At 37.4% G+C, this 26,170-nt stretch overlaps 2 protein-coding genes across 2 annotated transcripts; both read right to left on the bottom strand.

Annotated features, from left to right (window-relative positions):
• Positions 1-9,961: 9,961 nt before the first annotated feature.
• Positions 9,962-15,331, bottom strand: LOC132188016 (putative leucine-rich repeat receptor-like serine/threonine-protein kinase At2g24130). The gene is made up of 4 exons (XM_059602435.1): positions 15,241-15,331; positions 13,387-14,821; positions 12,050-13,101; positions 9,962-10,281 (listed from the first exon to the last, which is right to left on the bottom strand). The coding sequence occupies exons 1-4, from the start codon at positions 15,329-15,331 to the stop codon at positions 9,962-9,964; spliced, it is 2,898 nt and encodes a 965-aa protein (XP_059458418.1).
• A 3,045-nt stretch (positions 15,332-18,376) lies between these two features.
• LOC132188017 (putative leucine-rich repeat receptor-like serine/threonine-protein kinase At2g24130) lies at positions 18,377-21,701 on the bottom strand. Its single transcript, XM_059602436.1, has 2 exons — positions 19,145-21,701; positions 18,377-18,699 (listed from the first exon to the last, which is right to left on the bottom strand). The coding sequence occupies exons 1-2, from the start codon at positions 21,699-21,701 to the stop codon at positions 18,377-18,379; spliced, it is 2,880 nt and encodes a 959-aa protein (XP_059458419.1).
• Positions 21,702-26,170: the final 4,469 nt, after the last annotated feature.

Consider the following 26,170-nt stretch of genomic DNA (forward strand, 5'->3'; position numbering starts at 1 on the left):
AAACATGCTCTTGTCAAGCTGTGCTTCTGTCATTATCCATGGCATACACGTATCTTCCACAATCCACATTCAACCCAAGTTGGAAGGTACTGTGCTGCCATTATATATATTTTTGAAAGGGAATCTATAGAATATTATTGAGCTCATAAAGAGAAAAATCAAGAGGAGAAGAGAAAGCTCTCCTTCCTGACAATACCATCAATATAAGATGGGATTTGATGCCACCATATTGACATGGTGACATGGTTGATTTGTTAGTCGTTTATTCTATTTTATCTTTCAGTCTTTATTTGAATTAGGTTTCTTTGTTAGTCTTTTATTTGGTTTAGTTGTCTTTCGTAGACTTCTAAATTAACTTTATTTCATTGTTATCTTAGGATTAGGAGTCTTGGGCTATAAATATATGCTTATAGCTTTTAACAATTTAGTTTTTGATTATTAGATTTAGATTATTATTGAGTTTGTTTAAGAAGAATTACTCAGAGTTGAGTTTTTTCATTATTTTCCCTTAAAGCATAGATAGTCTCTATTATTTGAGAAGATTTCTTTGATTATTGTGATAGTCTCACAATCTTAGGAATATTTACCCCTTCAACTTGCTGTTTTCTTGTTCACCACAATCCTACGCTGCATCAGTTGGTATCATAGCTCAATTACTTTCCATGAATGGGGAGGAGCAATCGCTTTGCAGACATGAACGAGGTGCACGTGTGCATAGAGGCAGCACGTAAGGAGCAACCTGCGATTCGTTTGCGGCACATGGAGGAGAGGTTTGGTGGTCTAACCGTGAGAAAGGAGGGGCGTGCATGCACCCAACACGGGGTCCTTACCGATCACTTGGCCGACATGGATGGTCCGAGCGTTCGTCGTCGTCAACCAAAACCGAGATACGCGGGGGCGAAAGACAAATTTATCGTCAAGGGTGAACCTGTCAATCTTTATGCGGGGCGCTGAGTGCGGAAGGATTTTCCAACGGCACAAGCCCATGCTATATCACGAGATGCAGGCGTCAAGCTCGACAACCAAAAAGAAAAAATAGAAAATACCTACAAAAAAAAGGTGTCTTGGGAGATGGCGAAGGTCAAGCATCAATCGGTGTCCTGATACATTGGAGGTACGTACCGACAATTTCATACTACATGCACCATAGGAGGCAAGGTAGCCAAGCTTGTCATCAATCGAATGAGTGATATGAATGTAGTCTCGGAGGAAGCTGTTCGGGAGCTAGGGCTTGAGACCAAGAGACATCTTACTCCTTATCAATTAGAATGGCTTGCGAAAGGAAACAATGTAATAGTTTCTAAACGTTGTTTAGTATCATTTTCTATTGGAGCTAAATATAGGGATACTATGTGGTGTGATGTGGTTGACATGGAGACATGTCACCTGTTATTGGGCAAGCCATAGCAAGATGATAAAGCTGCTATCCATAATGAAACAAAGAACACGTACAGCTTCATGTTGGGTAAAACCAGATTGGCGTTGCTACATAGCCCATGGGTGGAGCCAAAACCCTCACAAGGGGATGGTCAATCCTTTGTAGCCAAGCAAGAGCTGGCGGACAAGGAAAGCGGCATCAAGGGAGTGATATCGGGGCCAATAAAGGAGCTGTTGGGAAGATTTGTCGACGTGGTCCGAGCAAAATTATCAAAAGTGGTGCCATCATTGCGAGAAATTCAACCTCAACTTGATTTAGTGTCGGCGTCTAATGTTCCTAATCATCCACACGACATCAAGAGTCCTAAAAAGCTTGAAGAATTGGGAGAACAAGTGGAAGAAGTAAACCTTTCAGAGAGTATCGCAATTTTTCATGAAGAAGATGAACCCTTGGAAGAGGTAAGTCTTTTGGAGAGTTTTACAACTTTTCATGAAGAAGAGGAACCCTTGGAAGAGGTAAATCTTTCGGATAGTTTTGCACTTTTTGACAACAATTCTACATTTCATGTGCTTGATAAGAGCCCCGAAGATAAAGTCTTTGATTTTAGTGTTGAGCCAATTGACTTTGTTGATTTCATTGGGATAGATGCTATTTTGTCAAATTCTTCTAACCAAATTTGTGATGAGATCTATTTGGCGGAGGGGAATGTTCTATCAAAAAATGACGCGGTTGTTGCTAGTTATTTGAAGATTTTCATGGCACGTCGAAGGGAGAAGTACGGCAAATCCGAAGAATTGCCAAGTGGTGTGTGGGGACTTCGCAACAACCATCAAGATATTTCGAAGATAAAGAGCATCACACTTATTGTGGGGTGTTGCCTTGTCTTGATCTTGAGGAATGAAGAATGGAACGAGTTGACAGGGCATCCAAAGGACCGTGGAAAAAATAGTCCAAATTCGAGGGCGAATTCTCTCCAACCTTGGGAGGATGATGTAGATTGGAATTCAAGGCTTATCTTATCTTATCTTTTAGTCTTTTATTAGGTTTCTTTGTTAGTCATTTATTCTATCTTTTCTTTCAGTCTTTATTTGAATTAGGTTTCTTTGTTAGTCTTTTATTTGGTTTAGTTGTCTTTCGTAGACTTCTAAATTAACTTTATTTCATTGTTATCTTAGGACTAAGAGTCTTGGGCTATAAATATATGCTTATAGCCTTTAACAATTCAGTTTTTGATTATTAGATTTGGATTATTATTGAGTTTGCTTAATAAGAATTACTTAGAGTTGAGTTTCTTCATTATTTTCCCTTAAAGCGTAGATAGTCTCTATTGTTTAGAAGATTTCTTTAATTCTTGTGATAGTCTCACACTCTTAGGAATATTTACCCCTTCAACTTGCTGTTTTCTTGTTCACCACAATCCTATGCTACAGCCTGCATCAGCTGTAGAGTTGGCCTCCCTCGCCGCATGTTAGAAACAAGAATAACCCACGTTGCCCATAAGATATTTTGCATCTTCTACAAAGTGCCCAAAGAGACTATCGCACTACACTGGGGAGTTTACCACATTTACGATTTGCAAAGCATCCTCCTCAAAAATGATATCCACATGACCTCTCTCTTTCCCAAACATCACCACATAGAGGGCAGCCATTGCTTCAGCTCCCACCGGCAATAGGGACAACTTCTTCTTTATATCACAGGCCGCCAAAAAACGCCATCTGTCATCGCGTGCAATTATACCCAGTCCCACTATACCTGTATTTTTGTTCAAAGCCACATCCCAATTTATTTTGATCATATTCACTGGCGGTGGTCTCCAGATAGCAGGTATGTGCTCACTAGGTTGCCTTGCAATTCCTCTCTGCCCATCACTGACTCTCTGAAAATCCTCCAAAGCTTGTTTTCCTTCTCGTAGAACTTGCGAGGGATGCGTAAATAGGCCTCCATGCACCACGTCATTCCGCCAGAGCCAAATCCTTATGGTTGTCACAGCAAACATTGCCACCTTTGTAGCATCACATCGAGACAGAATTGAAGCAAACAAATGGCAAAAATCCATTCCGGCATTTGAGCTTTTCTTAACGGGCTGCCACTCCAAATGTCAGAAGCCGATGCACACTCCCATAATAGGTGAACCACTATTTCTTCCTCTCTAATACATATTGGGCATAGAGCATTCTCCACCACCTTTCTCCATACCAGATTTGCTTTAGTGGGGAGTAAATTGTGACAAGCTCTCCATAAAAACATCTTGACAGCATTAGTGACCTGAAGACTCCAACAAGCCTTCCACACATCATTACCATTGTCTGGTTAGAGGACTCACCCTTATGCACATCTGTTCTCTCAACCTCTATATGGTAGGTGTTTCTCACAGAAAAGACCCCATTTGTAGTGCTCCTCCATGTTAACCGATCCCGTGGCTGCAGAGGGCTAAGTGGGATATTTTTTTATTATGGCTGCTTCTTCCCCATCGAACATGCTGTCTATAAGATGCCCATTCTGTAGCGCCCTAGAATTTTCAAAGTTATTTAAATGGATTGTTTTGATGATGATGTTATTTTAGCAGATGATTTTGGGAAATTTATGGTGTTATAGAGAATGATAATTAGAGAATGGTAATTGGTGAAATAATAGGATAGTAAATGGTAAGAGAAATAGTATTGGTAGAAGGAGGGTGGAATTGTAGATGTGTAAAGGTAGGTATAATAGTATTGGTAGATGGAATAGTAAAATGAGAGTGGAATTGTAGGTGGATAAATGTAGGTATAATAGTGTTGGTAGATGGAATAGTAAAATGGAAGGTAGAATAGTATTTGATTTTTTTTCCTATAAATAGAGCTTTTCCCCCTTCACAAATTTCACCACTCCTCTCCCTTCTCTTCCACATATTCTTCCTTCTTCCGTTTTCTACTCGGTCTTTTTTCTTTCTCTAAGTGTTTACACGAAACAGAGAGAGAAAGGGCGAGACAAAGCGTTGTAAGAAAGAAAGAACACGAGAGAGAACGGACTCGAGAAATTAGTTTCAAAAGATATACTAGTGGTGTTAGTCAGATTGGAGCAACTAGATCCTTCAGACCACTTTTAGCTTCAATCTAGAAGTAAGTAAATTCACTACTCCTTCTAAAATTACTTTATGTCATGCTATTTATACATTCTTGTATCAAACTGTAAATGATTATTTTATTTACCTGTTATGGAGATATGTTGCATGCATGAAGGATTTTTAAAAGAATTATTTAGAAAGTTTATATTTCTTTAAATGCTTTCTAATTACAACAAGTTTATATTTGGAAAAGTTTCCATTTTTTAGGAAAAAAGTTGAGAAATAATGATGATTATAAGAAAGAAGAATGATGATAAACTCTCCTACATGTTGCCCTAAGATGCATTAAAAGAAGTACAAAGAAAAGTACAAGAAATGAGTTAAATGTTTATGAAATGAGGGCACATGTATGGAGGAGAGTATTTTTGGCCCCAAGATAAAATGAGATGAGTTCGGTACCGATACTCAGATGAAGGTGAAACCACTGAAGGAGGCTATGCCAGAAGGTGGTATTCCATCAACAGACCGTTGAATGCACCAAGAGAAAGAGTTAATTGACGGTCGGGGCATGGCTGAGCCCTCAGTTCAGTGCCATGGTCACAAAGGACCCGCAACCCTCGTACCCAGGGGTAACAGTGTACATGGGCCCTAATATGAGAAAATGATAATATAATTTCAACAATGATATACTATGATGATTTACAATGATGATTTATAAAGATAATTTATGACGATGATTTATTACTAGAGGTAATAGTATGTATATGCTACAGGAGATGCAACCGTACATACATGTATTATTATGGCTAAATGTATATTTATTTGTGAAAACGATTTTTAAAACTGAAAACAATGAGTAAAACTATTTATGGTTGTGGATTTTACTTGCTGGGCCCCTTTGGGCTCATTCAGTTTTATTTCTTGTTTTCAGATAGAAAGGACGCTGGAATAGGTGGCCGGAATGGGGGCGAGAATAATTATTAACTTTTAAGTTTTTTCATATCAGTTATTGTAATAATATGATATTCCGCAACTAAAGTTTAATGTTTCCTAATTTCGCTTGTAATAAAATATCTTGAAGAATGTTTTATACATTGATAGTATCATTTAAAATTAAGTACTCTAATAGACCTTATAGATCTTTGCAAAGACTTTTGTTGAGTAAGAAGAAAAGTGACAAACTCGGCCTTAGCGGGCTGGGGATGTTACACATTCCATCCCTTAGGTTCACTATCAATGAGATCAGCAACTTGTGTTTCTTTTGGAACTGGTCCTGGAAAGATTGCACCTTGAAGGAGATTGGTTTAGGAATCCAGCAATCCTCCCACACTTTGATATTCTTTCCATTCCCCACTCTCCATATGGTCCTTTTCCTTATTATTTCCTCTGCTGCAAGCATGCTTATCCAAGCCAAGGAGGGACGCTTTCTCACTTGTGCCTCCAAAACAGAGAGCAATTAGGGAAATATTTTGCTTTAAGAATTCGAGCAACCAAAGAGTCTGGTGATTGGAGAAGCCTCTATATTTGCTTGGCCAATAATGCTTTATTGAAGATGACCAAATCCCGAAAGCCCAAACCTCCTCTATCTTTTGAGACCCCATCCTCTCCCAACTCATCTAGTGAACTTTAGAGGTATTCTCCTTGTGACCCCACCAAAATATCTGCATAAATTTATTAATCTCCTTACATAATGTGATAGGTAAAAGGAACACACTCATACAATATGTTGGGATAGCTTGAACAATAGGTTTGAGTAAAATCTCATTTCCGGCTTGAGACAAAAATTTAACCTTCCAATTCTGCAACCGACCCCAAACTTTGTCTCTAACAGATTTGAAAGCCTTCAATCTCGATTTACCCACTAACGTTGGGAGTCCCAAATATTTTTCATACCGTTCTGTGGCTTGTAAACCCGAGAGTCGGGTGATCTCCTCCTTCTTTTCACTACTTGTATTACGGCTGAAAAATATAGAGGTTTTATTTCTATTCAATTTCTGCCCCGAAGCAGCTTCATATTTTTCCAAAATCCTTGAGAAGCTTCTCCACTCCACCGAATTAGCCTTGCAAAATAATAGGTTGTTGTCCGCAAAAACAAATGACTCAACCAAGGGACTTTTTTTGAAGTAGGCACTCCTGTAATGACCCCATTCTCCTCCGCTCTAACAAGTATTGAACTAAGTGCCTCCGTACAAATAAGGAAGAGATACGGGGAAAGAGGATTCCCTTGTCTCAACCCTCTCGTGGGTTGGATTTGTCCCACTGGCTGTCCATTCACCAAGATGGTATATGTAACTGAACTTACGCAAGCCATTATTAATTTTATCCACCGTGAGGGGAAACCCATTTTGTGCATAATTGCTTCCAAAAATGCCCATTCCATCCTATCGTACACCTTACTCATGTCTAGTTTTATACCCATAAAACCCACGTTACTCCACATTCGGGTGTGCATCAAATGTAATGTCTCATATGCTACCAAAATGTTGTCAGTTATTAGCCATCCTGGGATCAGGGCCGGCTCAGGCCCTAGGCGAGTTAGGCCCTCGCCTAGGGCCCCCAATTTAATAAGGCCCAAAAGAAAAAAATTTTGAGTTAATAAAAATTTGGAAAGAAAAAAAAAATTATTTTGGACCAAAAAAAAAAATTGAAGGCCAAATTTTTTTTTAATAGGGCCGAAAAAATCTTTTTATCAAAATTTAAGGCCTCAATTTAATAAGGTCCCAATTAATAAGCCAACTATAAATTTTAAAAATAATTCAAAAAATAAATTAAAAAAGGGACAAAGCATTAAAGCCTTACATTATTACATGCCAATTCCCTAGAGCTCTACAAGCCTGATGCTACAGTATACACCTACATCATGCAGTTATCCTTTTAGCCTCTTTCTAGAAATTTTTTATTTTTGGTGAGAAAATGTATTCGTTAGAAATAAAATATTACCATTTATTTTCTATTTATTATTTAGCCATCTAGGGAAAGTCAAGAGCCAAAAATATAAACTGCTGTCAGCCTAGTAAGCTTACCATGGGCATTTTAAATATCAGAGTCTCTCTATTTGTCACTTTACCTCTCCCCTTTGCTTGCTATTTTCTGAGTTTTTCTTCTCTGTTTATCTCATCATTTTCTCTTCCTCTCCGACTCCGAGTGACCGAGTCTCCTATCCTATCTCCAAGAACTACTTCATAATTCCTTTGCCAAATCAGGTTTTATTGTTCTATTTTTGTCGTTTATTTTATTATAGTCATAATTTTTTTTTTGATAAATCGTGTTTGTTTAATTTGTTAGTATTTTTAATTAAGCATGTCTACTAGAAAATATGCATATGGATATGAAAAACTTAAAAAAAAAAAAGAAAAGAAAAGAGAAGAGTAGACAAATTGATTGAATCTCAAAGAGGAGTTCTAAATAAATTTGTTATTAGCAATAAACAAAATATTGAGGATAATTTAGGTGAAAAACTCATAAATGAACAAGAAACTCATCAAAAAGAATTAGAAGATAATGAAAATGTTATTGATGTATCTAATTCTATTGCTACAAATATATAAAAAGACTTGATTCTTTTCCAAATGCATGTATCGCTTATAGAATTTTATTGACAATACTTGTTACAGTTGCTTCTGCAGAAAGAAGTTTTTCAAAATTAAATTTGATAAAATCCTACCTAAGATCAACAATGTCACAAGAGAGATTAAATAGATTAGCCATATTATCAATTGAAAAAAAGATATTAGAAAATCTTGAATATAAAAACTTAATCAGAAATTTTGCATCTCAAAAAGCGAGAAGAAGAATTTTTAAATAATATATATATATATTTGTTACTTTTAAAAAAAAAATTGTTACCTAAAAAAAAAAAAAAAAAAAATTTAGGCCCAATTTCAAAGTTTTGCCTAAGGCCCCAAAATACATTGAGCCGACCCTGCCTAGGATGAAGGCACTCTGATTTTAATAGATGACGTGCGACATCACCACTTTTAATCTGTGCTGCCATTATATATATATTGGGTCATGGATCGGCCACATAAGGCCCAACATGCCTCTAGGACTGGTTCAAAGGCAAGTTCACTTTAAACAGGCCCAGACCGAGATATAGTGGCTAGCCCATCGAGGGCATAACAATCTTTCCAATGATGGTATAATGGACATTCAGAAAGTAAAGGAAACCCACGTTCATTAACGAACGTGTGATACACGCAGCGCCCAAGCAAAGCTCTCACGTTCATCAGGACATGGCCCAGTTGTCAGTGCCAAACCGAGACACGTGCACCCAAGGATAACTCGGGAGCCCACGTCCAACACAAACGTGGCCGAGCCATCCACTAAAACACACCACTATCTCATGATCGTGGAGTAACCCACAGCCCATGATCCACTTCGCCAGTATTGCGCACGTGGATCCTTGGGCACGTGGGGCCGAGAACTCTGGGGCGACAACTACTGCATGATGCCTATATAAGGGAAGCTCTAGTTCAATTGTTTGGTAATCACAACTCTCTCTCTCTCTCTCTCAAGCTCTCATTGCTTAATTATCTTCTTTCTACAAATACTGACTTACGTATCAGAGCTATCCGCTGACACATCATCGACAACTTTTCTTATTTTGCAGACCAACGACTCTTCGAACTTCGTGCCATATCACCCCTCGAAATACTGTCATCAACAATATATATATATATATATATATATATATATATATATATATATATATATATAGTAGTTAAATTGAGACAATATCCAGTTGAGCAATGCCTGCGAAACCATTATAGACAAGAGAGCTTGTCATTGTGGGACTCAGGGTATAGCATTGATATTACCTTTGACTTTCAGATCTGGTGGGCTGACGATAGGATTTTGGGTTTTAAGGAAAGTAGAGTCGTATCCCGAATATTATGTTCACATTTTGACTTCTTCTCGATCAGGAATGAGAACTTGGATTGAAGTACGGACCCCAATTAGCTGTGGGCTTCAAGGGACAGAACCCAATAGTGGGCTCGGATCTGTTATAATTATAGCGATTTGGGCCTTACGGTTGGTCCAATTCCTAAAACAATAGATCATATTTGAGCTTTATTTTATAATGAAGCAAATTTGTTGTTACCTAATGCACAACAACTACACTAATTTGGTGGGGGCAAATATTGTTCTAAAGATGGCCACTTTGTAACGCACCTTGAAGCAATCTATTATTCTTTTCTTTTGCAGCAAAAACTACTGGACCAGTGATATGTGAATGATTTTGTCTGCAAAGCATCTAATTATAAACACGTAACTAGACCTATTATTCACTTGATTCAATTTTTACCATGTATAATAATGTTAGCACACTCTCACTCTCACAGTCTCATTCTTACCGTCTTTAAGATGACTTTTAAAATTACATTCTTACTCGATCACGGTTGAGAGTTTGAAAATGAAAATGTAGGGGCGAGAATGTATGTAGCATTACTTACTTTCGAATGGATAATGTGGAAATGGCAGAAATAAATCACAAAATAAATGGCATTAGAATGTATGTACAAGAAACAGAGAAAGTGTTAGTCATCGTCGAAAGTGGAAGATGAAATTCCAAGAGAAGAGGCGAATGTTGCTGTAGTGTCCCCAGTAAGGTATCTCTTGAGCCGATCCAGGTCGTCGGCTGCATCAAGCATTGTAGGCCGAGTTGATAAGGACTCCTGTGTGCAAAGAATACCCAACTCAATTAACTCTCCAATAGCAACTTCCTTCATTTTCTTTACTTCGGGGGATAGATCCTTTAAAGCTTCCACCAAAGAAGGATCTACCACTCTTTCCACCCTTCCATGGAAATGACTCTTCACCCATTTGTGCAGGCTTAGCCCACCATCAAACATGTTGTCTGTTGGTCTTTTTCTTGTCACCATCTCAAGCACTAGAATCCCGAAGCTGTAAACATCTCCTTTTGCAGATGGGTTTGATCCAAAACCATACTCTGAAATGTTACAAAGCTTTTTATTTTCAGTAACTTTCAAACAAGTGGTATAAATTAAAGATAGTGCAAAACAAATTTTAGTGCACACAAACATGACAGTGGGAGCCTGTTGGTCGAGATAAATCAATTGTAATCTACCTTAGTTCTAGAAAATATCTATGCCTCCAGTAGAAATAATCAAAAAAATTTCGGTCTTTCATTTAAATTTTCATAGGCTCTATTTGTTTCGAAGTAAAATATTTGAGAAAAATATAAAAAAGCCCACCAAACTAACCATCATTTTTGAAAGAGTCTTACAATGATAAAAAAAGTACTAAAGTAACTCATCAAACTACCAAAATATGTCAAAAATGCCACATTTTTTTATATTTCTATAATATCCTTATTCTTTTAAAAACTAAAATTAATAAATAAAAAAATAAAAAAATAATTTCTTAAAATTAAAAAAAAAAAAAGAAAAAAAAAAGTGAAAGGGTTGGCTGCCAGTTGAGCCAACCATTTGATTTTTCATTTATCCATATTTTTTATACTACACTAGCGATTTATAATTTAAGCCATTTACATTGACTAATTTTTTATTTATTCGAAAAAAAATATATTTTTTATATTTATTCGCCCTTTGGTTTTTTTTTTTTTATAGTTTTTTTTTAATTAATTTTTTATTTAGTTTTTAAAAGAATAGTGGTATTATAAGAATATATAAAAAAAAAAAGATGTAGCATTTTTGACACACTTTGGTAGTTTGATGGGCTATTTTAGTACATTTTGAACATTGTGGGGCTATATCGCAAATAATTGTTAGTTTGAGGGGCCTTTTTATATTTGTCCCAAAATATTTTCAACGAAAAACAATTTCCAGCCGTTTAGCTGGTATGCGAAATCATAGACCTCAATTGATGTAGTGGAAGACTAAAGTGACTAACCAAAGAACGTCTTTGATTCTGCAAAAAGAAGCGTCTTCGTCTTCTCCCCAAAGAAAAGCTCAAACCCACAGGTTAAGAAAAGAACACAAACTCCACAAAATTTTGAGAGAAAATTCTTTGATTTGATAATAATTCAATGAATCTATGTTTTACAATATAAGCTAGCCTATATAGATGAGACATACTTGTAGAGAAAATAAACATAATCATAATAAAGAAAAGAAAATAATCAAAGCAAATATAATCCTCATAAGAAAAGGAAATAAAGTCCAAATCATATTAAATATTCTACAAATAAAATTCTAATAAAATAAAATAAAATCCTAATTTAAAATTGACAATCAGCGGGAATCGTGATAATATTTCGTTTTGTACTTTCGTCGTCCGAAAACGGATAAAATTCTGATCAAGCAGCGCATGCGCAGCTCCAATATTATTTTTGTTATTTTACTTATTTTCATTTTTACCAAAATTATAGGTACATATCGTCCTACATCATCATCGGACACATATGATGGCGACGACAGTCACCGTTGACGGAGAATGAATTACGACAAGTGTCTATGAGGAGATGTTCAAACTCAAAAAAAGTTTACAATTCTATAAAATGAAAATCATTTTTTGGGGATTAAATAAGGTTTCCTGATGAACCAAATTTGTTTGCGGTTTGACTACCATTTTATATTTTACCAAAAATTGAAAAATTAAAAACATTTAACATCGAAATGCAAACACAAGGGAGAAATATGTACCTGGTGCGATGTAACCAATAGATCCATATAACATATTCGAAGTACTAGAGTTTCCCATTTCAACAGCTCCACCATTTCCCCCTTCAGCAGTCATAACCAACTTTGATATCCCAAAATCAGAAACTAGAGCTGTCATGTCATCGTTGAGAAGAACATTGCTTGGCTTAAGATCACAGTGAATGACTCTGACAGGGGAGTGATGATGCAGATAGGCCATCCCTTCAGCTATGTCACTGCAAATGTTCACCCTCTGGATAAGACTCAAATCTGAACCCGTATACAGACAGCTATCCAAGCTGCCATTAGCCATATATGGAAGAACCAGAGCCTTAAAATCAGGTTGACTGCATACTGTTATAATCCTTATCAGGTTCCTGTGACGGATCCTCTTCAAGACTTGGCATTCTCTGGTAAAACTCTTTGTTGAGTTTCCAGATTGCACATTTAATACCTTGACTGCAATGGCTCTTCCGTCTGGAAGAACTCCGACGTAGACACGTCCATGGCTGCTCGACCCAATCAGACTCCACTCATCAAATCCTGCCGTTGCATCTGATAATTCTTTATGGGTGATTCTTGGGAAATTGTACATTAGTTCTGGGGTATTTTGGTTGCCGACTGGTTCAGTCTTCCGAGAGAGAATCATTACTCTAAAGCGCCGGAACCCAATCACACAACATATTGTTGATAAGATTACTGATATGAACATTCCCAAGAAGAATATAATCAAAAACACACGTGAATGAAGCCAACGTCTCTTTCGATGGCAAATTGGAATGCCAGCAACTCTGCCTAATACTGTCCTGTCGAGTCGGCGATTCTCCAAGAAGGACATATTTGTTACCGAATCGAAGATGCCACCAGTGGGAATCGACCCTTCAAAGTTGTTGAAGGAAAGATTTAGATAGGCGAGTGTCTGAATTTTGCTGAGGCTTACTGGAATCTTCCCAGATAAGTTGTTTCCTGAAACGTCAAGGACTTCGAGGTTTAGCAGTTCCCCCATTGATTCTGGAAGATGCCCTTCGAGGGAGTTGTCTGAGAGATTTAACGTCCTCAGCGCAATAATTTTGCTGAGGCTTACTGGAATCTTCCCAGATAAGTTGTTTCCTGAAACGTCAAGGACTTCGAGGTTTAGTAGTTCCCCCATGGATTCTGGAAGATGCCCTTCAAGGGAGTTGTCTGAGAGATTTAACGTCCTCAGCACAATAATTTTGCTGAGGCTTACTGGAATCTTCCCAGATAAGTTGTTTCCTGAAACGTCAAGGACTTCGAGGTTTAGTAGTTCCCCCATGGATTCTTGAAGATGCCCTTCGAGGGAGTTGTCTGAGAGATTTAACGTCCTCAGCGCAATGCAGCTGGATATCTGAGGAAAAATAGTTCCTTTAAGTTTGTTGGAAGAGAGATCGATCTCTTGCACCATTTCCAGCTTGCTAAGCTCGATTGGCAGAGGCCCTTCAAGATGATTGTGGGAAAGATTTATAAAAATTCTGATCTCACCCAGACCTGAAAACTCTGTAGGGATTCTTCCTGTCAATCTATTATATGATAAATCAAGCTTGGACAGCTCTGTGCACTTTGCCAAAGTTGGAGGTATTGTTCCTGACAGAAGGTTGTTGTTGAGAAACAGATAATTTAGTAGAACCAAATTTCCTAAACTTGCTGGGATTTCACCAGAGAATTTGTTGTGGGATAGGTCTAGCAGACCCAGATGACGAATCTTGCCTAATGCTGAAGAAATTGAGCCAGGGAAAAAGTTGTGTGACAAGAAAAGCTGTTCCAAACTTGACAAGTTACTCATCTCTTCAGGTATGGTTCCATTTAAAAGATTGGATGTCAAGTTGAGAATTACAAGGTTGGAAAGTTTGCCTAAATTTGGAGGAATTGATCCGAAGATAAGGTTTTCCTGTAGGCCAATAACAAATAGGTTGACAGGAAGTTGGCCGGCGGAAATCGGCAATTGCCCCCCGAGGCCCATGCCGGCAAGTTCAAGCTCCCCTAGATCAGTGCAGTTTCTAAGGGCAGTGAAGAATGGATCAAGATTGGTGTTGTCATCATGACTTTTCATCCAATTATATGATAATTGGAGATATAGAAGGTCAGGCTGCTTCCTTACAAACTCTGAAGGCAGGTCACCAGAAAAATGATTGTACTCCACATCAAGGTTGTAAAGTGAAGCATTAGTTAAAGACAAAGGAAGTTGTCCAGTAAATTGGTTATTGTACAGATTGACACTCCAAAGCGATGGACAGTTTCCAATCTCGTCTGGAATTTTGCCTGTCAGAAAGTTTTCGGAGAAGTCAATGTTGTCTAACAAAGTACAGTTGGAGAATAAGGTAGGTGGAAGTGTACCGCTTATGTTGTTTCGCTTAATATGTAACAAAGTAAGTTTGGAAAGAAGGGCTAAGGAGTGTGGTATTGAGCCACGTAGATTGTTTCCCTCGAGCCGGAGATGTCGGAGATGTCGAAGGGATGAAAACTCGGGGGGAATACTTCCGAACAAGTAATTGTCGACGAGCACCAGTTTACGAAGGCCAGTGAGATTAGAAATGGAGGGTGAAAGCAGGCCTACAAGTTGAGTGCCACTCAGTTGGAGTTGTACTACACGGTGGTGTTGTTTGTTGCATGTCACACACGTGAAGTTGCAAACATCAACAGCCTCGTCCCAGTTAGCAAGGGTGGGGTTTGGATCGAGTGTTATGGTTTTTTTGAATGCCAACAGAGCAGCCTTGTCGGAAATCAAAGAGTGGTGCCCCTTTAATATTTTGGCTCCTCCTAACAAACAAATAAATTGTGTCAGTTTTGCTTGAAAACCCATATCCCAAATCCACTCTCAAGCTTGAAAACCCAATCTGCAGAAAATTAAAACGAGAGAAAAAATGGAGAGAGAAGGCCAAAAGCTTCTTGAAAACACATATTCCAAATTCACTATCAAGTTTATTCATTTCCCTCTCTCTCTCATCTACCAAGAACAAAGAAAGATTTTTTTTTAAAAAAAATACTTAATTACAATAAAGAAAAATGTAGAGAGTTTGATGTATGTTTAGTTTATTTTAAAAGTGACTCTCCAAATAAAAAAATAAAAAATAAATAAAAAAAAAAATTTTTTTCTTTAAATATAACCTTTGTTTGAAGAGTTTCACTAATAGAGCTTTGTAGATGCTTGTATAATAGTGACAAGTGACAACATATACCAGGCTTGGACGTCGGAGATGCTGCTGCAACAATTGCAAATATGATCACTCCACCGACTATGATTTGCAAAAGCTTCCCACACAAGCCCATGGCCACAACTTTTTCAAGGAGATATATATATTATTTTCTTATATATATTTTGTGTTTTGATGTGCTTTGATTGTACACTCTCTTCCCTTTAAAGGCGAATGGAACGAAGGCCAATTCATCGCCCCAACTCCCAAGCTATGGGTTAGAATAAAGTTTGAAAATTAAACTTTTGACTTCTTTAATGTTTTCGGTAACTGGTTGTGCTGCTTGTGTTTATCATGTTAATTAAACTAGCCTATAATCTGCTCTACCGGCCGGATCTATTGACTATAATTCATCCAAAAAGTCTTTAAAAGCTTGTCGGTAACCAATTTTCTTCTCCTCACTCAATTAACCAAATATAAAAATATATTTATTATATCATTTTAACCATATTTCTTTACCCAATATCATGTGGGAATAAATTTTTGATCCTTAAAAATTGGAATATGTTAAATATTTGTTCCATATATAGATGTAGTTTAAAACGAAACGAACCGTAAAGAAAAAATAAATTACCAAAATGAAAATCTAGATTAATCAATAATAAAAATAAACAAATTCACAAAAACCCAACCATTCACAATCCATCATATCCCGACAATAATACCACCACTGCAAAATATTTTGAGAAGAGTGATTGTATTTCATTTTTTTTCTCTAGGCATTGTTGCCAATGATATTATGGAAAATGGTTCGGATACCATTGTCACCTTTATCGATCACTGTGCACATGTTGAGATATCTATATTAAGATTGAGATTCATAGTAATTAGCTATCCAAATTATTAACAATTTTACAGTTAATATGAGAGAGTATATAAGAAACCTATTTAACAATTTGAACAGCTTATTTTTGTGAATCCAAATGCATGTATCTTAGCCCTTACCGTTTTCATAATCTCATCAATTGTCTTTATCATTTGCTGGTAAGGAGACATGATTGTGACAAGTTGGAAGTTGCATCATAAACCACTACCAATATATATACCACCTTTGTCATCATGTATTGATCAACGGTCTATTTTTTCCATTTCTTTGTATCTTTTTAATTGTATTTCATATATTTGTAAGAATATTAAAGTTTAACTTTACGAGATAGTTAATGTTATTTTTATCATTAGGGATTTTTATTTTTCAAGTGCCATTTTAATACTATTTTTTAAGATATTGAAGGACATCTTATATCTTTGAAGCCTTACGCAACCGCGCTTTAATTGCTTAGTCTTTGAGCTCTTTGAGCCTTCCCTTTTCAAAAGTGTTCTACTTGCAAACAGTAGGAATTCATTATATATATATATTGTCATGTGAACGGCTATAATATTCTCACTTGAGTGGAAGGCCGCAATAATCTTATAAAGGTTGCTTTTTCTAATATTTTAGTTGTAATTGACGTATAATTATTAGCAGCATGTTGTGTTTCACACTTCTCTTATACCTAAAATAATTGGTGGTGCGTTTCATGGATCACACATACAATCGCCAACTCCTTCTAGTTTGAGAACTAAGAAACATGCTTCTCAAGTTGTGCTTCTGTCATTATCCATGGCAGACACGTATCCTCCACAATCCATATCCAACCCAATTAGTTGGAAGGTACTGTGCTGCCATTATATATATATATATATATATATATATATATAGTAGTTAAACTGTTGAGACAGTGTCTAGTTAGCCACAAAGCAATGCCTGCAAAAGAGAAAACGATTAGACACAAGAGCTTATAGCGGACCAGTAAAAAATAGTTTCAATGCTTTAGTCAGTTATCACTTCCGAGGTGGATAATGATCAAATCATAAGAGTTTTTAGTGAGAATAGGTAATTGGAAAAAGATTAAAAAATAAATAAATAAAAAAAAAGGGGGGGGGGAAAATGCAGTTTACCCTCTGAAATCGTAGGAGTTTTTTCAATTTTAACTCCAAGATTCAAAAATTGGCAATCTACCCCCTTGAAGTTTCAAAAATTGGCAATTTAAACATTCCCTTACTAATTTCTGTTAAATTGGACAGAAATTTTTTAAAAAAAACTTAAGGGTAATGATGTAATTTCATAGATTTCCGTCTATTTAGACGAAAAAATTAAACGGAGGTAGATTGCCAATTTTTAAACTTTGGAGTTAAAATTGAAAAATTCTTAAAATTTCAGGGGAGTAAACTGCATTTTGCTCAAGAAAAAAAAATCCCTATACCTTTACTGGGTGTGATTTATATAGTGGCTTGGCGTTGATGGAGGCTGATCCCCGTACCCCCAAATCCTAGGATTGGGAGCATGGCACTGTTATGGCTGAACATTATGTTTTGGTGGAGAGATGATCTTCGTTCCCCTAATTTGTTGGACTCAGGGTTTGGCGTTGAGATTTCCTATGATTTTCAGATCTGGTGAGCTAAAACGATAGCATTTTGGGTTTTAAGGAAAGTAGGATTGTATCCTAGCCATCAGATAGTATGTTGACATATTGACTTCTTGGCTATCGGGATTGAGAACTCGGATTGAAATACGGACCCCAATCGGTTGTGGTCTTCGAGGGACGGAACTTGATAGTGGACTCCGATCAGTTATAACGATAGCAGTCTGAGCCTTGACGGCAAGTCCAATTCCTAACACAATAGATCAAACTCGGGCTTTATTGTATCATGAAGCGAATTTGCTGTAACCTAATGCACAACAACTACACTAATTCGGTGGGGGGCAAATATCATTTTAAAGATAGCCACTTTGTAACGCACCTTGAAGCAATCTAATATTATTTTCTTTTGACTAGTGATATGTTGATGATTTTGTCTGCAAAGCATCTAATTAAACACTCAACTGGACCCATTATTCACTTGATTCAACTTTTATCATGTATAATAATATTACACACACTCTCACTTTCATAGTCTCATTCTTACCGTTTTTAAGATGACTTTTAAAATTGCATTCTTACTCGATCACGGTAGAGAGTTTGAAAATGAGAATGTAGAGGCGAGAATGTGTATAGCATTACTTACTTTTGAATGAATAATGGCAGAAATAAATCACAAAATAAATGGCATTAGAACGTATGTACAAGAAACAGAGAAAGTGTTAGTCATCGTCGAAATTAGTGGAAGATGAAATTCCAAGAGAAGAGGCGAATGTTGCTGTAGTGTCCCCTGTAAGGTATCTCTTGAGCCGATCCAGGTCGTCGGCTGCATCAAGCATTGTAGGCCGAGTTGATAGGGACTCCTGTGTGCAAAGAAGACCCAACTCAATTAACTCTCCAATCGCAACTTCCTTCATTTTCTTTACTTCGGGGGATAGATCCTTTAAAGGTGCCACCAAAGAAGGATCTACAACTCTTTCCAACCTTCCATGGAAGTGACTCTTCACCCATTTGTGCAGGCTTAGCCCACCAACAAACATGTCGTCTGTTGGTCTTTTTCTTGTCACCATCTCAAGCACTAGAATCCCAAAGCTGTAAACATCTCCTTTTGTAGATGGGTTTGATCCAAAACCATACTCTGAAATGTTACAAAGCTTTTATGTTTTCATCAACTTTCAAACAAGATAGATTGTGCAGAACAAATTTTAGTACACACAAACATGACTGTCAAATGATTTTTGTTAGAAAATATTTTCATTAGGGAAAATTAGCAACCCCAACGGCAACGATGGCCAGAGACAGAGAATGAACTACGAAAAAGAGCGTGTGTGAAAATGAGAAGTTTAAACTTGAAAAATAGTTTACGATCTTAAAAGAAAAACCATTTTTAAAAGGATTAAAGGAGGTTTTCCTTGTCATCCGAAGCTGTTTTCAGTTTGATCACGATTTTCTGCCGTACCAAACACCAAAAAATAGAAGAAAGACTGTACCTGGTGCGATGTATCCAATAGATCCACATAACATATTTGCAGTAGAGTTTCCCATTTCAACAGCTCCACCATTTCCCCCTCCTGCAGTCATAACCAACTTCGCTATCCCAAAATCAGAAACTAGAGCTGTCATGTCATCGTTGAGAAGAACATTGCTTGGCTTCAGATCACAGTGAATGACTCTGACAGGGGAGTGATGATGCAGATAGGCCATCCCTTCAGCTATGTCACTGCAAATGTTCACCCTCTGGATAAGACTCAAATCTGAAGAATCCGAACCCGTGTACAGACAGCTATCCAAGCTCCCATTCGCCATATATGGAAGAACCAGAGCTTTGAAATCAGGTAGACTGCATGCTGTTATAATCCTTATCAGGTTCCTGTGACGGATCCTCTTCAAGACTTGGCATTCTCTGGCAAAACTCTTTGTTGAGTTTCCAGATTGAACGTGTAAAACCTTGACTGCAATGGCTGTTCCGTCTGGAAGAACTCCCCTGTACACACGTCCATAGCTTCCTGAACCAATCAGACTCTGTTCATCGAATCCCGCAGTCGCATCTGATAGTTCTTTGTGGGTGATTCTTGGGAAATTGTGGATTAGTTCTGGGGTTGTCGGTTTTCTGATGGGTTCAGTCTTCCGAGAGTGAATTATTACTCTAACGCGCCGGAATCCGATCACACAACAGATTGTTGATAAGAATACTGATATGAATATGCCCATCACGAATATAGCCAATTTCACACGTGAATGAAGCCAAGGTCTCTTCCGACGGCAAATTGGAAAGCCAGCAACTCTGCTAGATACTGTCCTGCAGAGTTTGCGATTTTCCAAGAACGACATGCTTGTTACTGAATCGAAGATGCCACCAGTGGGAATCATCCCTTCAAAGTTGTTAAAGGAAAGATTTAGATAGGCGAGTGTCTGAATTTTGCTGAGGCTTACTGGAATCATCCCAGATAAGTTGTTTCCTGAAACGTCGAGGACTTCGAGGTTTCGTAGTTCCCCCATGGTTTCTGGAAGATACCCTTCGAGAGAGTTGTCTGAGAGATTTAACGTCCTCAGCGCAATGCAGCTGGATATCTGAGGAAAAATATTTCCATTAAGTTTGTTGGAAGAGAGATCGATCTCTTGCACTTTTTCCAGCTTGCTCAGCTCGAGTGGCAAAGGCCCTTCAAGAAGATTGTGGGAAAGATTTATAAAAATTCTGATCTCACCCAGACCTGAAAAATCTGGAGGGATTCTTCCTGTCAGTCTATTATATGATAAATCAAGCTTGTACAGCTCTGTGCACTTTGACAAAGTTGCAGGTATTGATCCTGACAGAAGGTTGTTGTTGAGAAACAGAGAATTTAGTTTAACCAAATTTCCCAAACTTTCTGGGATTTCACCAGAGAAATTGTTGTGTGATAGGTCTAGGAGACCCAGATGACGAATATTGCCTAATGTTGAAGGAATTGAGCCAGGGAAAAAGTTGTGTGACAAGAAAAGCTGGTCCAATCTTGACAAGTTACTCATCTCTTCAGGTATGGTTCCATTTAAAAGATTGGATGTCAAGTTGAGACTTGCAAGGTGGGAAAGTTTCCCTAAATTTGGAGGAACTGATCCGAAGATTTGGTTTTCCTGTAGGTCAATAACTGATAGGTTGACAGGAAGTTGGCCGACGGAAATCGGCAATTGCCCTCCGAGGCCCATGCCGGCAAGTTCTAGCTCCACTAGACCAGTGCAGTTTCTAAGGGCAGTGAAGAATGGATCAAGATTGGTGTTGTCATCATGACTTTTCATATGATTATATGATAAATGGAGAGAATGAAGGTCAGGCTGAGTCCTTACAAACTCTGAAGGCAGGTCACCAGATAAATGATTGTACTCCACATCAAGGTTGTAAAGTGAAGCATTAGTTAAAGACAAAGGAATTTGTCCAGTAAATTGGTTATTGTACAGATTGACATTCCAAAGAGAAGGACAGTTTCCAATCTCGTCTGGAATTTTTCCTGTCAGAAAGTTATCGGAGAAGTCAATGTTGTCTAACAAAGTGCAGTTAGAGAATAAGGTAGGTGGAAGTGTACCGCTTATGTTGTTTCGCTTAATATGTAATAGAGTAAGTTTGGAAAGAAGGGCCAAGGAGTCTGGTATTGTGCCTTGTAGATTGTTTCCCTCGATCCGGAGATGGCGGAGACGTCGAAGGGAGGAAAACTCGGGCGGAATGCTTCCGAACAAGTGATTGTCGACCAGCACCAGTTCACGAAGGCCTGTGAGATTTGAAATGGAGGGTGAAAGCAGGCCTACAAGTTGAGTGCCATTCAGTTGGAGTTGTACTACACGGTGTTGCTTTTTGTTGCATATCACACGCGTGAAGTTGCACACATCGATAGCCTCATCCCAGTTAGCAAGGGTGGAGTTTGGATCGAGTGTTATGGTTTTTTTGAATGCCAACAGAGCAGCCTTGTCGGAAATCAAAGAGTGGTGAGGGGGGTTGTGATGGCCTAAATTTGTTTGACCATATGTGAAAGCCAAATATTGTAGAAGGAGAAGAAACAAGAATTTTATGAAGATCATGATACTGCAATAATGTCTTGGAAGTCTCCTCTGTTTTTCCTACTTTCACATTGCTTCATAATCATAACAAGCTTATGAAAGCAGCAGAAGAGTAGGGCTGTCATGTGGCTCAGGGAGTGCGAGAGAGGTTTAAGTGAAGGTGGAAATAGATATTTGGGCAAGAAATATTCAATAGAGGCAATGATTTGCTAGGGGATAAAGAATTGTTCTTTTTTCATTATGCTTGCAACCATGATGAGTAGATTTTCAACTTAAACAAAATGGATACCCACTGAGATGACAATAAAAGAAATGGTGCAAAAAGATTAGTGGATCACATTCTTCTTCTAGTAGCTAGCATACAGAAACAATGAAATTTTGGTGTCAGCCACACACACAGAAACGAATGCAGTTGACATTAGTGCACACACACAGACAATGGGAGCTGGAGTTGACATTTGAGTGTTCACACACTCAGAGAGAAGGAGAGATGCAGTTGACATTTGAATGTTCTGTCTAATGTGCAAGGAGTACTTCAAGGACAGAATGAGAGATGCAATTGACAGTGAAGGCAATGTTTTGATGGGCACTTTTGAGATATTCATTGGATTGTGTATGGCAGAGAATGAGAGATGCGGTTGTCATTCAATGCATAGATTTTCATGTTAACCAAAATGGATAACCAGGGTAAAATGAGTAATGCTTGAGAGCATCACTTTAGCCATTCTATGTATGTGCTAAGAGGAAGTGGCTCTTGAGTTCAGAGCTAATGATATGGCCGGCTGGAGTGCGGTTGCAGTTCCACAATCAGTCAACTTTTCTTCAATTACTATGCTTTGCTTTTGTTCATAGTGAAACCAACACTTTTTGCTCTCTGCATTGGTAAAGATGCTTCTGTTTTTCATCAATTACTGTAAGATTAGGATAAAAGTTACTTTTGTCATTATTTTAACATTTAAAATCTTATCAATTTAGTTGTTATCTTATTGTGGTCTATTTAAAGATTATTTTGTTGTTAGTAAATAATCAAGAAGTACTTTGCAATCAACCTGTGTATTCTCCTGTCCTAAGTGGAGTTTTGTGGCGTTCTTCTACTCGAAGCGGAGATGTGTTACACTCAAATCCCTTTTCCAATTTTACTCTGAAATCCCTTTTCAAGCATGGAACCCTTGCTCTGTTACTGTAGAAGCCTAAGATCAAATAAAGCTCAACCCCTAAAGGCTATACTGGAGAAAGCACAGCAGCCATCATAATGGCGCAAGACAAGCACTCAAAATTCTGGTGGCTTATGATTACACAACTGCTTATATTGGGGAAAGAAGTGCACTGGATGACATTTATTTTTAAGTAAACTTCTTTGAGAATATATTTTTCATCAAATATGTTGACAATGTGGTAATTACAAGGAAACAACAATAGTTATAATGTGCACTGCTAATGAATTATGCTTGATGATTCTGTTTTCAATTTCCTGTCTTCATCCACCTACAATTCTAGCTGTTCAATTGCCAGTCACAGAATTCTGCAAAATTATTGGAAAACTGTTTTCTTGTTCCCTTTTATCTTTTCAAAGATTTGGTTTCTTCTATTCATTATTCACTGAATATATGTTTTTATTTCAAGTAACCATTTAATTAATTTACTTTTAAATCTGATTATCCTAAGGTTCCTGGGTACACTCTTATGGACATATACATTCTGATTTTCCTGTTTCACTAGGGCTTGGAGGGTTGGGGGATATTAAGTAGTTAATGCCAGAGCTAATGGGGCTCAACTGCTCTCTATCTGATCTATGATAAAGGCAGCATACCCTTTTTTCCCCTCATCACTTTATCCACAAAAATGCCTAATTCCTCAATCCGAACATCAGCTGATTAGTGTCAGCTTTGTGTCTCATTGACAGGGTACTTTATCTTTCTTATTTTTTCGTTTCTACAATACGTTATTAAATCAACACTTATTCCAAAAACTTAAGCTAATGTAAAGAAATGAATTTAATTCTTTAATTTATAGTCTAACACTCTCCCTAATGTGTAGACTCAAATTCCCACTTAATAAGTGAGTTCTAATACTTATTGGAGCTATGCTCAGGAAGTGTCACCGCATCAATCATATCGGGGCTAGAGAATAGCGCAATTTGACTTTCTTACAACTTATGATTGAAAATAGCTTCATTCTTCTTGATGGCTACATTATGTCTTCCCCTTGTATCTATCAACCGACAATTCATGGTTGATCTAGAAATTCTCAACTGTGATTCTAGTGACTGTGCCATTTGTCTGATTATTCTGATTAGGCAAGGACAGAAGCTCCAGATAATGTTCAAGATATAATACAAGTAGTGGATTTCTTCTATGTCAAGCCTTCTTTCAACCCAACATTGAAAGTAATTACTCCAGTGTTTGAATATTTACTGTGTGCTGTCATTTTCACACATGAGACTGACATCAACCATGCGCAGAGAGCCACATGAGCTGAAGATTTTTGACAATGACTTCTTATGGAAGTACACCTGAAAACCGTTTGGTTGACATTTAGTAATAGCCAGCCAATCTTTATAGAGCATTTATTTGATCAAGTATTTTGACAAGTGTGATGGTATTTCTTCTTTTCCCTGATCATTGCAGCCAATGATATTATGCAAAATGGTTCGGATACCACTATCGCCTTTATCATTGCGCCCGTGTTTAGCTAGCTATCTATTTTAGGATGAGATTCATATTAATTAGCTATCAAAATTATTATCAATTTAGGCAATTCATGTGAGAGAGTATATAAGAAACCTACCTAGCAATTTGAGCAGCTAATTGTCATGAATCCAAATCCATCTATCTTAGCACTTACCGTTTTCATAATCTAATAAATTGTCTTTATCATCTGCTGGTAAGGAGACATGCTTGTGACAAGTTGGAAGTTGCATCATAAACCACTACCAATATACATACCTTTGTCATTATGTATTGTTCAACCGTCTATTTTTACCATCTCTTTGTATCTTTTTAATAGTATTTCATATATTTGTAAGAATATTAAAGTTTAACTTTATGAGATAATTAATGTTATTTTTATCATTAGGGGTTCTTATTTTTCAAGTGGCATTTTAATTCTATTTTTTAAGATATTGTATTTCTTAAGGAAATCTTATATCTTTGGAGCCTTAGGCAGCCGCTTTAGTTGCCTAGTCTTTGAGCCACCCGGCCCACCCCTTTTCAAAGGTGTGCTACTTGAAAACAGTAGGAATTCATTATATTGCGGTTGTCATCAAACTATAACCTTATATATATATATATTATCACTTGAGTGGAAGGCTGCTATAATCTTATAAAGGTTGCTTTTTCTAATATTTTAGTTGAAATTGATGTATAATTATTAGCAGCATGTTGTGTTTCACACTTCTCTTATACCTAAAATAATTGGTGGTGCGTTTCATGGATAACACATACGATCGCCAACTCCTCCTAGTTTGAGAAGAAACATGCTCTTCTCATGTTGTGCTTCTGTAATCATCCATGGCAGACACGTATCTTCCACAATCCACATTCAACCCAAGTTGGAAAGTACTGTGCTGCCATTATGTATATAAAGATATTTCGTTTGCCAAACAGAAGAAAAGTGAAAAAGGAATAGAAAAAAATATATATAATAAAATAAATGGTAAATATATTATAAATTTTTGAGTAAACGTGCAAAAAGGGTAAAATCCGATGTTTTTTTTTTTTCGAATGATTAAAATGCAAAAAAAAAAAAAATCCTATTGTTAGATTTTTTCCAAAGGTTTAAGTGGCGTCATTGCCATTCAAACGCGATCTGAGCATCTGAACTTTGGGGTTTTATTTCGAAACCCCAAAGCTGTCTTCCCCAAAGAGAAGGGAAAATCTCCCATCTCTCCCATCTCTCGAAAGCGATGGGCTTGGGGATCCAGAGCTTCTGATCGTCATAGCTGTTGAAGCAGTTTTCCGAATAATGACGTGGGAATAGGCCCAGCACAATATTTGATAATCGAGTGTTGAGCTGATAATGAAGGATAAGGAAAAAAGGATCAAAGCTGCCGGCGTTGTCCGGCCAGTAGAAGCTCCGATGCCTAAGTTAGTTGAATTGTTTAAAAGAAAGATGAACTTGAAGATTATGTATCAGGGAATAGATAAGCAAAATATTCAGTTCTGAGGGTAAAAAGAAGTTACCGAAATAGTGAAAGGGGACCCCCCCTTTTATAGGCATTGGATTGTACCTGTTTATCTAACACTGTGGACTTTTACCGAGGGTCCACGTGTCAACAATGTACCGGGGAACATCAAATAAGATATTTATTCAGATATGTTTATTATTTCCCGAGGGTAACACTCGGTATCTGCCTCAGGCTCGGCTAACCGAGCCTGGAAACTGAGTGTCGATAATATAATTCATATAAGCCTAAGCCTGCCGAACATGAGTTTATTTGAACAGTAAAAATTACCGAGAGTGGGGAATGGGCCGGTAGACTCGTACTGGGC

Source organism: Corylus avellana, chromosome ca7, assembly GCF_901000735.1.
Source record: "Corylus avellana chromosome ca7, CavTom2PMs-1.0".
NCBI classification, from domain to species: domain Eukaryota; kingdom Viridiplantae; phylum Streptophyta; class Magnoliopsida; order Fagales; family Betulaceae; genus Corylus; species Corylus avellana.